Source organism: Hippoglossus stenolepis, chromosome 16, assembly GCF_022539355.2.
Source record: "Hippoglossus stenolepis isolate QCI-W04-F060 chromosome 16, HSTE1.2, whole genome shotgun sequence".
In the NCBI taxonomy this organism is placed as follows: Eukaryota; Metazoa; Chordata; class Actinopteri; order Pleuronectiformes; family Pleuronectidae; genus Hippoglossus; species Hippoglossus stenolepis.
In genome coordinates, this window is record NC_061498.1 from 17,258,390 (window position 1) to 17,276,882 (window position 18,493).

General features: G+C 42.4%; 1 protein-coding gene and 1 long non-coding RNA gene across 2 annotated transcripts in view; one reads left to right on the forward strand and one right to left on the reverse strand.

The window, feature by feature from the left end:
• Positions 1-3,526: 3,526 nt before the first annotated feature.
• On the forward strand, positions 3,527-6,194 carry LOC118123853. The gene is made up of 3 exons (XR_004698652.2): positions 3,527-4,390; positions 5,633-5,679; positions 5,831-6,194. It is a non-coding gene; the product is annotated as an uncharacterized LOC118123853 (long non-coding RNA).
• Positions 6,195-10,304: 4,110 nt separating this feature from the next.
• The window catches only part of cacng2a (calcium channel, voltage-dependent, gamma subunit 2a), a 64,829-nt gene continuing 56,640 nt past the window's right edge, over positions 10,305-18,493 (reverse strand). The window contains exons 3-4 of the mRNA XM_035181488.2: positions 14,351-14,491; positions 10,305-12,333 (exon numbers count right to left, since the gene is read on the reverse strand). Coding sequence (XP_035037379.1) covers positions 11,798-12,333; positions 14,351-14,491 — 677 coding nt within the window. The 3' untranslated portion in view covers positions 10,305-11,797. The remainder of the gene's footprint in view (positions 12,334-14,350; positions 14,492-18,493) is intronic.

Sequence of the window (18,493 nt, forward strand, 5' to 3'; positions counted from 1 at the left end):
CACTCATAGAGCGGTTCGGTGGGAGGGTCTCTGAACCTGCACCCAGTAGATCCATTCAGTAACTCATCCATGATACGTAACCTCTGATTTGATTAGTTCAGTCTTTCATCATTTAAAATGAGTTCCCCTCAGAGATATGAGTGAATGAAGCGAGTAGTGTGTCTGCCTCTACTTAATAACTGCATTTGTGTAGGTGTGTGTGTGTGTGTGTGTGTGTGTGTGTGTGCATGCGCAATCATGCAGTGGAACCTCCAGTCCTGAGTATAGCAGCTGCTGCTGGTGGGACAGCAGCCAGGTAACCGGGGTGCATGCTGGGACGGCAGAGAGGAGGGCCAAGCGTTTGATTTATGTGAGAGTGTGAGAGTGTGTGCTGTTGCTTGCACACGTACGTAGGTGTGTGTGCATCTGTGCGTTGGTGCGTGTCCTGGCACCGAGTCAGTGGCAGGCCGTCCTGCAGAGCGAGGGAAGTGGCTGGGCCGTGCTGCTGCTGCGTCGAGCTGTCCGACAGGAGGACGGCCTGTCGGAAGAGACGGCCACACATGTAGGACCATTATTACTCAGGACGGAGGCCGCTCCTGCAGTGGCTATCTGAGGGCCTAACCACAGTCTGTGTGGAATTTGGATCTGAAATGATTACTTTCTGTTAATCAATCAATCAAAGTTCTCTCAATCATCTCCTTAATCTGAGCAAAGGACTCCCACGAGAGCACAAAGTTTCAGATACACCTTCTGAGATATTTGTATTTGTGTGTTTTTATCATTGTTGTCTTGACCTTTGTCACAGTGACGTCACACACTTACTTGCAATCAGGACATAGGATGTTGTGTGGTTGTCTGCTGACATTAGCACGCCGCTGTCAATCAAATCAGATCCAGATTAAGTCATCTGTGATATGGAGATGTTCTTGGCCAAATGATTTTCGCCAATCATTCATATTTACGGCCATAGAGAAATACTGAAGATGTGAAGTTTTTAGGAGCTTTAGAGTCAAGGAAAAAACACCAAAGTGGATTCGCAGCTCTTCTCTGCTTTATATCGTCTTTGATTTTGAAAATAATCATTTTGAAGATGTCACATTCGGCTTTGGGAAGCTCTTGCTTGGTATTATTCCGATGATTCATTGATCAATCAATGATACAATGTTCAGATTCAGTGATGCAATGAACATAATGAGTACTCAGAGCCCCGGTGGAAGTCTTTTGTTTTTACAGGGTGACATTAAATGCACCACAGGTTGCTGCAGGGTGGAGGAGCTGTGGAAGATGTTGGATTTATATGTTTTCTGTGTTGCACTGATGAACGGCTTCAACATCAGGACCTTGTATTTTTGATCCTTGCTCTTTTTGCCAGAATCTCAACAAGAGGGTTTGGAAATCAATTGACTTTTTTAGATTTTATTCTCAGGAGCAGTTAAGGTGTAAACAGGTGGACATGACCAAGGAGACACGTCTTTAATTCCTCCTGATGTTTTTTTTGAGTGTGAGAAATCACCATCTGTATCACACACACTGCTGACTGAAGCTCCAGGGTCTCACAGAGCATCCGTCGTCCTCCTCAGCTGGTGGAGGACAGGGAATCTGAGCGTTTGTCTCGGGCCTGCCAGACTGCAGCTCCTGCACCCCTGCACTGTGGCATCAGTATTCAGGGCCCGTTTACGGACACAGCGTTCCCTGAGCTGAAAGAGGCACTGCGCCCTCGTCTCCTGTCACACCACCAGAGGGCAGAGCACGGCGCTCCATTAAGCTTCACGCATCCTAGAGCACTTTGTGAGCTCCAGCCTACTTGTGTTTCTCCTCTTTATCTCGTTCTTTAAACTGCCCTCTATTCAGAGCTGGATTTAAAAGCTGGAGATGATTTGTCAAACAGCCGCCACTCGTTTATTCTTATTCCATGCAGGACATGATGAAGCTTCGAGCTGCTTGTATCAGCGGTGCGGGAGATGTGAATGTGTCATTTCAGACAATGATTTTTTTTCCCCTTCTTCAGTTGGGTAAACATGCTTATAGCTCTCAACTCTGCATGACCCACAAATAACCTGGGGTGAGCGCAGTCAGCAACTGTTCTCTGGTCAGCACAAACAACAGGCCTCATCCTCCACACACACACACACACACACACACACACACACACACACACACACACACACACACACACACACACACAGACATGCACATTCTGTGTTTGCATGCACAGGAGACACACACACACACACACACACACACACACACACACACACACACACACACACACACACAGAGACACACACACAGACATGCACATTCTGTGTTTGCATGCACAGGAGACACACACACACACACACACACACACACACACACACACACACACACAGACATGCACATTCTGTGTTTGCATGCACAGGAGAAAGATAAACATTCCTGTGCACACATTTCAGGTTGCATTTTGCTTCCGGAGCAGTGATCCTCAGAGAGCGAACGTCAAACGCTGCCGCTTCGGCACCAGCCACTTAAGGTTTTGTTTCAGAGGCTTCAGGTGACACCTCCCACAGCTCCCATGGGCGCGGGCTTCTCTGTCCCAGAAAGTCATCCAGTAAAGTCAGAGAAAGGTCATTGGTCAGTGTGATGCGAGGTTATGTAACCTTGCAGAGAGAGAGAGAGAGAGAGAGAGAGAGAGATTAATATTCGCAGCTCTCTTAATATTCGCAGCCAGGAGGGGACAGTGTGTTCCTCAGGCCTCATCTCCTCACCCCTCACCTCACCCCTCACCTCACCCCCAACAACCACCAGGCTCCCCCTCTGCACTCTCCCACAGAGCTTCCTCTCTGTCACACAGCACTGCAGAGACACTTTGATCACCACAGCAGGAAGGAGAGGGAGTCAAGAGGAAGAGAACAGTGTATGTGTGTGTGTGTGTGTGTGTGTGTTGTATTTCCCAACACAAAACAAGCAGATGTCACAGCTCCGGACTTGGTTGTCAGTGACTTTCAGATTCCTTTTTGAGGAGATTTAAAGACTCAAAATGTGCATGTTTGGTTTTACGTCAAGAGTTAGAGGCCTGGATTTTTTAGGGGAATTACTCAACCTTTAAGTAACAGCACAAATAAATAGACAAAAATGTACACAAGTTAAAGAACCCCGCTAACTTTTATATTTGAGTAAAAGTCAGTACTCTCATTGCCTATTCTCCACCAGTGATGCTGCTGCTGCAGGAGGGAGGGTCCAATGTTACCTGCCAGCTCTGATTGGATCAATAGACGAGCTCCCATATTGTTATTGATCACCTTTGAAAACAACAACAACAACAACAAAAAACGGGAACATGTTATGTGGTTTGTAAAAAAATGTAGTGGTACAGATATTTGCAGCTATATTTACAGTAAAAGTGAAAAGTATCAACTTAAGTAAAGTACAGATACATGAAAAATGTACTTCAGTACCTTGACAGAGTAAATGTACTTAATAACATCCCACCACTACGGTGGCTGAGAGAGTTCAACGCACTGCAAATTAAGAAAACACATGCAATTAGAAAAAGATGGAGCTCTCTCCACCACCGCACATCACTGATTATTATTATATGAGTTTAATTATTGGTGATCTTTCAAAGTTAAAAGAATTACATCAGTTTTCAAACTGCCGCCATCTTAAACCCAAATCCTCCTTTGTCTCCGTGTTTAAAGCTTTGACCCTTGGATGGACTGATGGACCAAAGAGCTGAGGGAGTGTGTGGGTGAGTTTTGAAGCTATTTCCATCCATCCATCCATCCAGCTAATCCCAGCTGGCCATAGGTGAAGTACACCCTGGACAGGTCACCAGTGCATCACAGGGCCAACATCCAGAGACCATTCACACTCACACTCACACCAACAGACGGTTCACAGTCTCCACTCAACCTGTTCAGAGCAATATCACAATTGAAACTCATTTAAATAAAGGCGATATCCAGTTTTTTATTACATCAATCCTGTTGTCATCGTTCTGGGCCATAATTCCCATCGGTTACGACAACAAAAAAATGATCTCCAGAGAAGTGAACATGGTGACATTGCTTACACCGAAATCTGATGGTGCAAGAAGCAAGAGGAGTCACACAAGCCAACCGTTGACACCTATGTAGAAAGAAAGGAAACAGGAAGTCAGGCACTGGGAGCCAGATGAAGGGGCGGAGTCTACAAAAGGGGGTAGGAGGTTCACCTAGGCCTTTTTTCCTGCATTGAGGCACACCTGAGAGAGAGAGAGAGCATGAGGCCATGAGGCCAGGTTTTGTTTGGTGTTTGATTTGTTTGTTTCTTATTTTAACTCATTATGCCAAGCTAAAGATTTGTTAAATAAGTATTAAAAATGGGTTTTGTAAAGATGGTTTGTGTTTGACTTGGAGTGACTGCTGAGGCCGATCAGTCAAGTAATAAGGTACGCTCAATCAAATATATCTTTAGTCCCTTTAATTTAATATTAACATGGCATCTATAAATATAGATTCCAGTCACCTGCATGTCTCCAACTTGGTAGAAAGATGCTGTTCCAGTTTAGCATTTTTTTTTGTAAACCGTTTTCTTTTTTTCTATAATAATGTGCTACTGTTTCTTATTTTAGTTTTTTAAAGACACCATTATAGGAGGCAACCACTGTTTTTCCGTTTAACATTAGATTATAGTGCCTAAGTAATCTGATGAATGGTTTTTCTGTTTTCTTATCTTGTGGGTTGTTTTCTGCTGTTAAAGGGGATTGAGTGGTGGAGGAGCCATCTTGTGTGTTCTAGTGTGTTTAGGTCTCATTAGCTTGTTGTGAATAAGCACTACACTGTGTAGCAGAAATGTGTTAAATAGTTTTCTGGTTTATTCATAATTTGCCTCCATATTGTGACCATTTCACCATAATGTCTGTACCCACACTGTTTATTTGTTCATGTAATATAGATTTAGATTTTTGTGTTAGTTGTGCACTTTGCCCCATCCCCCCCTTTTTAATGTGGCTTACCTTCAGCTCTCCTATTGCTGTGGTCTATTTGCATGGAGACATGTTTTTTATTTCATGTATTGTAAATAAAATCTGTATATTTTGGTACAATGGTCTGTGGTTCCTGTTTTTTTCTGCGTCGTGTCGAGTATTGAGAGAGTCACACATATGATTCAACCCTTTTTATTTAGAAGTTTAGACGGTTTGATTAATGATTTTACCATTTATCTTTGATTTCTCTCCAAGTTAAGTTTGATAATACTTGGGTTGTTTAAAGCCACTATAATCAATATTCTAATCATATTACTTCAAAGGACTGTATAATGTGACAAGAACAGTTGTGGTGATGAAATTGTTTTGGTTTTCAAGCCAAAAACTTTACTTTGTCCTGGTTTGCACTCACTGCTCCCATAGCTAGGGCAGCCAACATCATACAGACACAGTTGGAGAGCAGGTGTCGATTTATAGTAGAGCATTTATCAGCTGAAGGAATTGGTAGAGACCAACAACTCAGCTAAAAGAGGACAAAATTGGAATGTTTATCAGCATGGTTGCTATTAAATTCTAATGTTGCTTTGTCACTTGATGGTGTTAATATGCAACTGTTTCCCAACTACATAAACTGAAAATGTGTTTCGGCTGCCTCCAAATGGTCCAAAAAAGAAAATGTCTGACTTTTTGCATCTCTTCCTCTAGCAACACCTCGGCCTTCCCAGATCCTAGCCGCAACTCGGTAATAGTTGGTGAGTACAAAGTACAAACTCGTATTCTAAAAAGTAAAACACATCAACATACGATCCGAAGTGGCGGAAAGGCAATTGGGTGTAGAGAGGGACACATGCACTTTGTCTCTCCTTGCCCTATTTCCAATAAATTTCACTTTGTGACCTCCAGGAAACGGCATGGAAATCATGCCTCTGAGCATTACAGGGCCCCACTCCGTCTGCATGGTGCTGCAGCTGTGGGTGGAACTATCATTAGTATTAGCTCTGGAGCTCCTGCCCCGACCCTCCCTGACATCTCTGTGCAGTGTCCAACTCGGTAATCCTGCCAAAATATAAAAACCTAGCGTTGACTCTTCAAGGGCATGTCTCACTTCCTCTGGGTTCCAGCGCACCTCTGTGAGGAGCCAGAGGAAGACGAGGAGGAGGGAACATGCAGTCAATGAAAGTGTTGGGACCTGGGTACATTGGAACAGAGATTTTTGTCAGAAGAAATGCCTTTTAGTCTGGAGATTGTGATTTGTTTTCAGATGTTTTTAAAAAAAAAATGTTTTAATGAGTACTCCACCAGGATCTAGGTTAAAACAATAGGCTTTTCCACAGCAGATATTCGACATGCACATCATGTGTCACTGACAATATAAATAATGGCGTTAATTTCAAGTGTCCCAGTGATGACATGACCATGTGACTGAGTTGCCACACACAATACAAGGACCCTGAAACTGAAGCACTTGTGGAATTTGGCCCCCATTCACTTTATCATTTACACCTGGGGTTTTCTTTGTGTTATATGTAAAAAAAATTGTCTGCTGGGAAAAAAAGCCTCATATCGCCAAAGCTACGAAGGCTGACTACGTCCCCTATGCAGGCCACTCACACTTTGGATTAACATAGCTGCTTTGTCCACTGGGTGATAAGAGCAATCCCAGGTGGCATACAGATGGGCTACTTCAGGCAAAGGTGCAATTACAGTTTATAAATATTCCTTCTCTTGAATACAAGTAGGCTATTAGCTATTAGAAACTGCAACAGTAGTTGGTTAGCGCAGAGTAACGCCAGCAGCTGTGTCTAAAAACCACTTTCATTTGAGTATGGTCTTTTAAACCATCCTAAGGAAATATTAGAAAAACTAACATTTTAATTACTAGTAAAGTGCCTGTTTGGAATGTTCTGTTTTCTTGTCCTGCGTTAATGCTGCAGAGCTTCTTCAGAATTTGTCTTCGTCATTAGTGAGTCCTCCTCAAACAGTTCTACAATATACTGTCACTTTTTATTGTTTGGGTGCTCAATATTGTGTGCAGAGCTTTTTATGAACAGATTATGGTGCAGAGTGAAGTTGGAAAACTGTGTTCCTCCTACCTGGTTTATCTGCAATTTGAAGTCAATGTTTTTCATAAAATGAAACTGAATTAGCTTTTTTACGTTTCACATGTGTGGTTTATGTAAGTTTACTGTTGGGAATTTACTTAACTGACATTATTTTTTCATGCATTACATGTTTGCTAATTCAGGAGTCTGTTAAGTAACTAATGCAATCTTCTGACCTAAGATCACAAAATTTCAAAATAAGAGCTCTAATTCTACTCAGTATTAATGTTGAGGAACTTTATCCTTTACTTGTTTGGCCAACTACCTGCAATGTGCAAACATTTTTAGATAACAATGGCTATATTAGCTAATGTAGCCAAACAGCCATCATTACTGCTATTAGGGCATATATGACAAACATTTAAAAATGGGTTGTAACACATTATGATGAATTCATATGTATAGTATTACAACTGTTTTACTGTGTTATCATAATCACAACATGGTGTTGCCATTTATTTCATGTTAATATACTGAATATATAAAAAGAATGAAAATAAACTACACCCACTTCAACACAGTCTTGTCCTATATACCCTTTTCAGGCTGTAATTCAAACTTCATTATGTGCTTTGAGTATGGAAAACTCGATAACCCACAGCTAGTTAGAATAATTTCTAAACAGTTCTCCAAGTATAATTTAAAATTAAATTTAATCACATAAATTGGTGTCAGTGGGACAATATTTTATATTTAGAAAAGATATCAATCCAAACCCTAACATGAGTGTATGCAGAGGCCTGGGAGTGCCCAATCTTAAATATTAGTTTGATTTAAACGTTTGACAACTTGGCCTCTCCTCCAAATTGGAAATGGGGTCTGAATTTGTCCTCACATCACAATAGCACTGTTGATGTATTGTTTCACAGACGTTTATGGCCCTCAGTCCATCCTCTGCCAGGCACAGCCAACTCACAGCAAAATACGTGACAAGACAGTGCATTGAAAAAGTAATGAGAGAAGACGGAGTATGCTGAGGATGTGCCAAAGAGGAGACGAGGAGAGACAGAGGAAAAAAAGACTCACTTATTAATTCCTTAAACATATTAAAAATATGACATTCAGACGGCTGTACCAGGGTCAGGTGCTGCTTTATGAGATGCCTCCTCCACACACACACACTCACACTCACACTCACTCATACATTTTCACTTTGATGTAATTCAGGCTTGTTAAATGACTTCTGCTCATGAATTCTGAGCCCTGTTCATTTAGATGACTGACATATTTTTCCTCTTAAAATTCAATGAGAACAGTTCAGTGAACTGGGTTAATGGCAAGCCAGGATCTCAGCCCTTTTTTTTAATATAACACTTTTGCTCCCCTCCCCAAATTACCAATTTCTATGTACAACCCCCAAACAATAGTATCTAGACACTTCATGCACTTGTTTCTCTTGGCACCATAGGCCGTCAGTAAACATGGACAACACATCTCCACTTCCCGTTGTTCAAGAATGTAGCCGAAAGAAGCCTAAATATCTTGGATACAGGTGCTGCTATCTAGCGCTGTTTTCAATCGGAGCCAGTCTGTGCAATAGCTATCAGGGGATGTAGGTGCGATGTTGAGGACCTGCCTCAACCGATAGTCAGTCTCAGCTGTCAATCATGACATTTCACCATGTTTTTATATCGTCAAATGACCAATAAAAACCAAACTTACCAGAAAAATTAACAAACATCAGTGTGATTAGAACAACCTAAAATGACAAACTATGTCTTAGATGTGTACTTTGTCTGTTTAGTTTGCTCCATGTCCCATCCACTAACACGGAGGAGGCAAGGTTTATGACCTATACCTAATTGAGCCACCAGTGGGTGATCAAGATACTTTGCCTTGACATTTGTCGTCCATACAGGTTGTCCCCTGAGCGCACATACATAAAACACACATCGTCCTGCAGAACGAGCCTCGGTTTTGTCTCACAAATCGACTCGCTTTGTTTATCGGCTTCAGCAGCAAATATAAACACTTTTACACACACACACACACAGAATTTCAGGAGTATGTTGGACCCCAGAATCAATGCTTTTAGCGCGGCGGTGTAGAATGGTGTGTGTTCTCTTTACCTAAAACATGGCTCTGTTATTGCAAACCTGTGTTTGCCTCTCAGGAATACTGTGACTATACTATGACCTAGAAAGATGCTGCGACTCTCAATATTTTGCCTGATGTCTTCACACAGAGAGTGGGACATTTTCACTGGTTTATAAAGGAGTAAAACTACCTTGTGGGGTTTGCTGAGGTTTGATAAATTGTCGTTTTGTGCTAAAAGCACACAGATTTTCATTCAGTCCATGCTCTCATATCTGTATAATCCGGAAGAGTGTAATGTGTGTTTCTGGCTTCAATAATCCACTTACAGACACACACTCATGTAGATATTGCAGTTCTGATAACAGGCCTTTAGGATATTTTGGGATTGCGGCTCCCAGTGGTTGATTACAACGTGTTATCACCATTTTACAACAGCAGGCAGAGGCCGTAGTTTTAGCAGAGCACACAGGGTTTCATGTTTGACAACTCTGCATTTATTTTGTAATGGGTTCACTACTTTTTTAGCCTAAAACAGTTTCTGAAAGATTTTCACACAAACACACATTTTTACAGCTTTTCTTGTGCAGACCCTCACTAATAATAGACTGTTAAAATCCTTGAAATAATCCAGTCAGATACTAAAGAAAACCTGTGTTTTGGTTTAACTGCTCAAAACCTGTGTTTTGCCAATCGTGAGTCAGTCTCAGCCGCCAATTATGTTACACCCCGGTTTTAATGGCATCAAATAACTAATCAAAACCAAACTTATCAGACATGAGAACTTGAACAAATCACAGTGTGATAAGAACTATACCTAAAATTACAGAAATTATGTTTGAGGAATATTTATTCAATGTCTACTTTTTAGTTTGGTCTATGTCCCATCCAATAATTTGGAGGAGGTGGGATTTATAATCTATGGTGCAGCCATCCACCAGAAGAAGAAATCTTGAAACTAGAGATTGACACCATAAAATCATTACAAATGTTTGCTGAGGTTATAAATCAAGTGACAAGTAGTCATTTTGTCATAGACTTCTGCAGAAACGGACTTCTTTTAATACCAGTGGAGTCGACCTCTGCTGGTCATTCGAGAGAATACACGTTTAAGGCACTTCCGTATTGGCTTCACTTTCCAAACCAAGTATACATTTTTTCACACAGTCTATTATTATAACTGACAAACAAAAACTTGTTCAAGGATTAAATGTGTGTTAGAGACACGCAGTGAAACATGGTGATTTGTTCCCCCTAGGGTTCGTATTTTATTCATCAGGACTTGATGCATCCAAGTATAAGTTCATTCGGTTTTGGCACCTTTAAAGATTTCATTTTCAAATTGAACAACACATTAAAAATCAAAAAGAAACAAATGAATGACTAAGGCTGTGTGAGTTTTAAAAATAAAATACATACATACATATATTTATATATTTATAAAGAAATCAACCAAACCATTTAAAAAAGCAGTTTTTGTCAGAGTAGAATGTTTGGTTTGTCTCACAAGAGCAATAAGAGAAAATGAACTAAATAAAAAAAAAATAAAAATACACATGAAAACATTAATACTTAAAACTTTAGCGTTTTTGCTTTTTTCCCCTTATAATTATTAACCTTTAAAACTTAAGTTTCTCAAGAGCAGATTTGCTGTAATTTTATCGCATGCATTTAATTTCTGAACTTGTGAGTCACTTAGCTTTTCTTGTACTATTTCATATTTAAGTTGTTTTTATTTTTGTTTGACGTCCTCTTCTTTTCCTTCCCCTCTGCTCCTTCCTTTTTATTCTGCAGAAGTCGTATTTGGAGTCTTTGCTTTGTGAACTTTGACCCCTTTTGTTGTTTGCGCTTTCTGTTAAGGGGTTCAATACTCCCATTACGACCCTCCCCCCGAAAAAGAAGGCGAACAGGGACTGAGAAAAAGACGAGAAGGTTCTGTTAAAAGAAAAGATATTATTCTACCGTTCACTGTCAGCGTCTGCCTCTGGCGGCGTCAGTCGCTGTGTACTGCTGCGACCGAAAGGCCCTTTGCTGGTTCTCAACCTTCAAATGAACAGATACTAAAAGAGTCTTTTCTCGTGTTATCAACAGCACTTGGTTTAGTTATAACTTTTTTTTTTTTTCATTTTTTTGCTTCGGTAAAGTCTGTAACTCTTGATTAATAACGTAATAATTTATTTATAAAAAGTAATACATATATATATAGTACCTTTGTTAGAGATTACAGATTGGGCTATTTCGTACTGAATCCCAAACTGTAACAATTCACAGTTTTAATGCAAAAAATGAACAAATTAGTTAATAAATAAAAGAGGTGGTGGGCTGGCTTAGGGGGAGCTTGACCTGTTGCTCCAAACAAACTGTGGAGCAAAAATGTCAAACCAAAGGGCAATGAAATCATGAAATCAACTCTTTATCTCATAAATGCCCCCTCCTCCCCTCCCTCGCTTTCAGTGCCCCAAACCTCATGAAAGCACCCTGTGCAGAAAAATTACACAACTCACTCTCTCGGTACGAGCCTGGCTCACGCTTCTGCTATTCAACCCAGGAACTCAGCAGACCTGTTGAAACTCTCTCAACAATGCTAATGGAAAAGTCATGCACCTGAACAAAAAGAACAAATGTCTATAAACATGGAAATCCGTCTTCTCCAGGGGCGTACTGCACCCACAGGGGTTCCCGTGTCTCCTGGTCTCCACTCTTCGCCGGGCCGGCCTGGCCTGTGTCAACTCCCTCATACCGGCGTGGTGCGGCGGTTCGCTGTGTTGGTGTGGCTCGAGTCTTTCAGGTCCTTCTGGATGCAGTTGTGGACCTGCAGGAAGTTGTGGTCCCTCTCAGAGTTGTAGGTAGCGGTAGGCGTGCCAGAGGACTTGAGAGTGTCCCGGGGCAGCGTGTACATGGAGATCTCCGTGGATGGCAGCGCGCTAAAGCCCTTGAGGCCCACCGGCGAGTTGTCGCGGGAGTGTGATGGGTCTGTGGAGCGGGAGGAGGAGCGCGAGCGACGTCTGTAGCGGTAGCGGTAGCTGGGGATCCGCGTTATGGCTGAGCCTTGGAGGTAGTCGGCTGCGCGCTCCCCTATTCGGAGCTGTCGATGACGGTCGATGAACATGTGCACGGCCAAGACGCCAACCATCTCAGCCATGATGAAGGAGAGGGCACCGAAGTAGAAGGACCAGCCGTAAGAATAGCTGTTCTTCTTCGAGTCACTTTTTGAAGGGTCCCCCGAGTTGGCTGATATGTACACGATGATGCCGATGATGTTGCTCAGACCTAAAAGGATTGGGGATGCAGCATGGGCAAGGGAGGAGTGGATTATGGGTAATGAGTTGAAGAAAAGAGCAAAGAGAAACAAAAACTATAATTCAGGATGAGCTAGTTATTCTTGGTGTATGATTAATATAATGTGCAGCATTATACCACATGTTTAATATGCTGATTCACTGTGAACCAATCACGTCCACGCTGAACTGACTCCTCGTCTTTGCCCTTTCAGTGAGAAACAGTCTCTCGACGCAGATCATTTAGGACAGAGAATAAAATAATCCTCACTGGAGCTTTGTTCTGTGTTAGAGTATTATTTATCCACATATACAGAAAATACGTTCACTCATTAGTTTAGTCACACACAGAGAAATGGTTGACATGATAAATCCGCCAAGATGGATTGCAGGGAAACGGTGTCAGAGAGATTGTATTTTTAGAGATGGGTCCCAGTGGGTGACTTTCAGCCCAGCAACAGGACGGAGAGAAAAGAAAGGAGTGACTTTTAGCAGCAGCACAACACAAGTTAATGGGCTGGTGGTACAATGTTAATTATAAAAGCACTGAAGAATGTCAACTAATTGAAGGAATACTTTTGGAAGCAAAATAGGAAAATGCAATGAGATTTACAGCAGCTTTGGCTAAGATGTGTGTGTATATATATGTGTATGCATATCTATGTATGTATATTATTTATCAGGAAGCCATTAGAGAGAAAGTTAACAATCTACTTACCACCAGTAATGTCAAACTTTTCTTTTAAATGAAAAATCCCTGCGGTTCTGGTTAGTTTTCTTTTGCTTCCTGTAGTTTGCATGGTTTAACTAAAGTGTACACATCACACATGCATTGCCATTTGATCCATCTATGGCCATAACACAAAACCTGTCAGGTAAGTTTAAATGAAAAATTATCTGGTCTAACTAAACAAAATTAAAAAGAAATATTGCATTTATAAAGTAACTAAGTATCACTAATGAGACAAATAATTATATAACTGTCTATATTTATTTTCCATATATGTTCAATTACATTTTGGGCTTATTGGATTTATTTGGTTTTAGTCTATTATAAAATGGAATGCCTGTGACTTGAATGTAATAAATTAGAGGCACATCTGTAGCTATAGTGCGTATGAAGGAAATATATATTAGTATTGATATGAGGTCTCTGTGCAGAGCTTAACGATGTAAAGGTTCAATATCCATAATACTGATGCCTGTGTCATCACCCAAATACACTGTTAAAAAGTCTGCGTGCAGAGACACAAAAGAGAGACATCCTTGAGCTCGTCTGTTTTGATTTATACCACCGATAACTGATCGAACATTGGATGATTTGTCTCCACTTCCTCCTGTTGTACAAAAATGAAGCTTGTGTATCCTGGCTACTGGTGCCCCCACCTGGCACTTTTGACGTTATTAAGCGTCTTCACTTGACATTTTAGTTTAGTCCAATTCCCATATGCCAACATGGAGGAGGCAAGATATATGGCCTATACTGCAGCTTGCCACCAGGGGGTGATCCAGATGATTTGGTTTCACTTTTGGGGAGCTGTCATGTTGTCCATCTTTATATACAGTCTATGGTTGGTGCACCTCCTATTGGAGCTACAGGTGGGACGAGTGGCTGAGGGGTAGAGCGCTCGTCCTCCAACCAGAAGGTCGGCAGTAAGATCCCAGTCTTTCCCTTCTGCATGCCAGAGTGTCCTTGGCAAGATACTGAACCCCAAATTGCCCCTAATAGTTATTGGAAGTCAGCGAAATGATTAACTACAAAACTGTCATGCATCATATGATGCGCTGTGGCTCCCTGGTGCCAGTGTGTATTCAGCTTTAAGTAACGGCTTAGATCTTTTATTAAGGTGATGGTGTTTTACGCCACTGTTCTTGGACCACAGCAAGGGTTTTCTTGTGCAGCCATGCACTTTGGAGGCTATAGATTCAATACACAGCTGCTCAAAGAAGGTCTTGCCCATTGAATTGATGCCTGGCCTTCTGTATTACTTTGTAGGAGTTTGACTCACCTGCAGACACAAAGAAGATCCCTGCGCTGAGGATGATGTTGTGGCGTGACTTGTAGAACTCACTGGCAGCTATACACAGGCCTCCCATGAAGAGCAGGATGACACTGAGGATGGGGAAGATGCTGGAGGCTCGCACGGCACCTGGAAATCAGTGGAGGAGGGAAAAAGGGAAGGGGGGATGGAGGGGAGGTAGGGGTGTGATTGGTGTTCACACGGAGGGGAGAAAGGCCAAACAGACAGAAGGGAGAAAGAGAGGAAACAAAGAGAAAAGCACATTAGAATCCATTTCAGCATCTGCTCCTCGTGTGTGAACACATCCTAATCAACACCCCATCAGGCCTGTGAAAGACTCCATCAACACTGTCTAGTGAGTGTGTGTCCCCACAGTGAGCCTGTTATCCAACCTTATGCAATCACGCTGCTTGACTCTCCCTCCCTCTCTCCGCACACTTCTCCGCAGACCTCGGAGCGAACCGCCTCGCTGCTTTGTATGAACGGCAGTCAACAAAAGGGCTACGGGGCTCTGGCATGTATATGAGCCATGCTGCAGTGCAGAGGCATGTCCTTGAAAAGCAAACGGCGTCCTTGCAGCTAATTAATAAGAAGCAAAAAAAAAACTGGAAACAGAATATGATGTCACTTTAGCAGTCAAGACAGGGTCAAAAGGGGGAGATAAGGTGTTGGGTAAAATGAAGTCATGCTGGAGTTAGAGAACTGTTTGCAGAGGAAGTCTCTCAAACCCGTCCTTTATTTTCTTCAGTCACCTCCTGCCATCTTTTAGCCTCTGACTTTACCTCCCCCCTCTCTTTAACATGCACGCTTAAACTTTCAGCCTTGGTACATTCTTCACCACTTCACCTCATCTCCCCATATGGCTGCCGCCTCAGCACTTTTCCCAGCTTCTACCCAAAGTGCTAAAGCCGGGCCGGGTGGCTCCGTGCTGAACTGGGGCCACCTGCACCTCCACGGGGACCCGCCAGGGCTCCTGGAGGCCCATCTGCCTCCTGCTGCCATTCACCACTCCCCTCTCCGTATACCTTTCTCCCTGTCAGGGATCCACTTATCCTCAACCCCCCTGCACCCTGAGGCGACATGACGGTCAGCCACCTCAGTGGGGGAAGCCGCCCTGAGAGTGGCGAGCGGTGGTCATGGCTGACTGGGCGCTCATTGCTCACCGTCCGCTGGGCGGTAACCAAGGGGACAACCAGCACCTGATGAGGCTCCTTGGGCTGAGTGCTGTTGCAGCACATATCCATTGCCTGCCAAATAATGTGCCACACCCAGCTCTGATGAAAATAAGCTTTTAAAGTTTCATTAATGAAACACCGGCAGAGTGGTTCTCCATCACTTTGCTCTGTGACGCCTTAAAATGCAGCAACATCTACTTGGGACACCTTGTCAGACGTTAACTACATCCGTGACTTTTCAGCTCATTCAAATTCCACCTGGGTTGTTTTTTTTTTGTATATTTTTATAACCTATCCAGTATTTCATTATAAGAAGATAAAATTGAAAGGAAATGTCACAAAAAATTGAAAATAAACATATCTATCTGTATATGAACTCGTGCATAAACATGGAAACATACTGGAGAGGCTAGAGCCGATCCCAGATGACATTGGGCAACTGCAGGGGTACACCCTGGACAGGTCACCAGCAAACATCCATTCACACCTATGGGCAATTTAGAATCTGCAATTAACTTAACCTGCATGTCTTTGGACTGTGGGAGGAGGCCGGAGTGTGGTTTTTTCAGTTTGAGAGCAGGACTTCTTGAGTCACGTTCAGTTTTTGTAATGATGCCACTCAAAACCCTGCTTGTGCTTACATTTCCTGCTCTCCAAGCTTCAGCTCTTCTCCTCTCCCTCAATCTGCTTCTGTGCTCGTGTGAAACTACGTCTACTCTCGGATTTCTCCCCGTCGTGTACTCCTCAACCAATAAAAAGCCAGGTGTAGGGATAGGGAGTGAAATTGCCCCCTCCTCGTTTTGGTTACTTTTGCTGTTTTCTTAAAATACCCGGGGAAAAGAAACAAGGTGGCGTCTATTTTTTTTCCCTGCTTGTAATAGTGTTTACAACACTGGATAGAGTCGTGGTAGCTAATTCCTGCCGATACACGCACTTGACTAATCCCGAGTCAGTCTCAGCTGTCAATCATGTTTTACCTCGTTTTTATGTAATTAAATAACTCATTAAAACCGAAGTTATTAGAAACACGAACACTTGAACATACATTGGTGTGATAAGAACTACCTAAAATAACAGGAACCCCCTTTAAGAGAAATTCATTGACAAGACTATTTTATTAAGTTTGGTCCATGTTCCAACTGCTAACAAGGAGGATTTATGACTTATATTGCGGTCAGTCACCAGATGGTGATCAAGACGCGTTGGCTGTGATGTCATCCATCTTTATATCCATTCAATGATTCTGTTAAATGTTTGTATTGTGTAAAGTGTAATAAACAAACGAGGTTCTAAAAGCCACTCAAGTTAAGGTTTTTTAAGTATTTCTATGTAAATGTAATGTCATCAGGACAGCAGTGATTAGAAATATTGTCAATATTCACATATTGTTTAAATTATCTATTCTTTGTTTTCTTATTGTGTATAAAACCTTTAAACTTGATTCAGCCACACAAAAAGACAAAATATGTTTTATGATAATAAGAAAATGGCCGCGGCTCTAAGTCTGAGTTTAAGAACGTCACACATCACTAGTGGGCACCTTTTATGAATGTGCTTTTGACCTGACCCGTGTAATGTCTGTGCTCGATGGCCGGCCTGTATTCATCATATCATCATTCAACATCACCATGTGCTTATCGCTTTCTTTAACCTTGCCTGAAACTGCCCGTCCACTGAGCTCTGATCTGTATGATGTACACGACTTGAGCACCGTTATTCACCTCACTTCCATTTTTCTTCCATCTGTCCGTCTCTCGTCTGCGGCACGCGGTCATCTCGTCGTCTTAGTCAACCGCCAAACGTCCCCCATCTCATCTTGTCTTTCTCTCTTTTTTTCCCCCCCATCTCTCGCACACTTAATTCACACTCAGTCCAACTGCGAGACAATTTGAAAGATAAAGTGTTGTCTCGCCCTCTCTCTCCCCTCTGTCTTTCTCTGTGTCTATTCCCCCCCTTCTCCCACATGTCTCCTTGCTCCACCACAGGGGATTGTGGGGTTTAGGGTTACTGGTGAGGCGGGTTGATTAAATATTAAGTTGTCCTGAGAGCTGACCCTGCTCCAGTGTCCTGCTCTAAATGTATCACTCTTCCAAAAACCCCACCGCCACCGCCACTCCGTTAACCATGAAGGTATTGACGTGGTCGTTCACAGCACATTACCTGAGAGAGGGCACCATGGCTTTTTTTTCATCCATCAGCTTCATTTGCAGAGACAAAAGGATAGAGGGCCAGCTAAATTCAATGATTGTTGACAATTTGTCTGTTTTATAGTGTAGGAGCTTAAGGTGACACCAAAGTTGCAGGAAACCTCAGAGAGGCAGACAAACGTAGAGAGAAGAGGATATAAACTGCACTCATCTAGACAAAGATCTGATCACACTGACGTGATCTAGCCTCTTCACTTCAATAAGCATCTGACAATGTGTCACACAGACAAAAATGTACCCCTGTAAACATGTTGAATTTGTTTTTTTTAGTTTCTGAAGCTGTTGCTGCCAAGTCTTGACATTATAAACAGAAACTTACATCATTTGAGCCATACAGTATAAAGACATGTGTGACTGTGTGGCAGCTGTTCTCCACAGCACCAAGTGGCTTGGATTTAAATCTTCTGGAAAACAGCGAGAAGGTTTGTGATGTTGGAGCTTTCTAGGATTCAAGAGGATCCAGCTCATTTGCATGGCTTCGAAGGATCGGCTGGCCTACAGTGTTTCTCCTTCTCCAGTCCTATATATGCATTCTCTGTATTAACATCAATGTGTATCAGTGCGTTTAAAAGTGCAGTGACCTTCACAGTGACCTCCCAGCATACACTGGGCCGTCCCTGAGTTCGGACTGCAGTTTTCTGCCTCAAGGTGCCCCTGGGTTTGGCTGACTATGCTCTACCTCATAAGAAAAAGCTGAAGTCCCTGCACATTTTCCATGCCAGGATGCACTCTGTTCTCCTGCATAATAC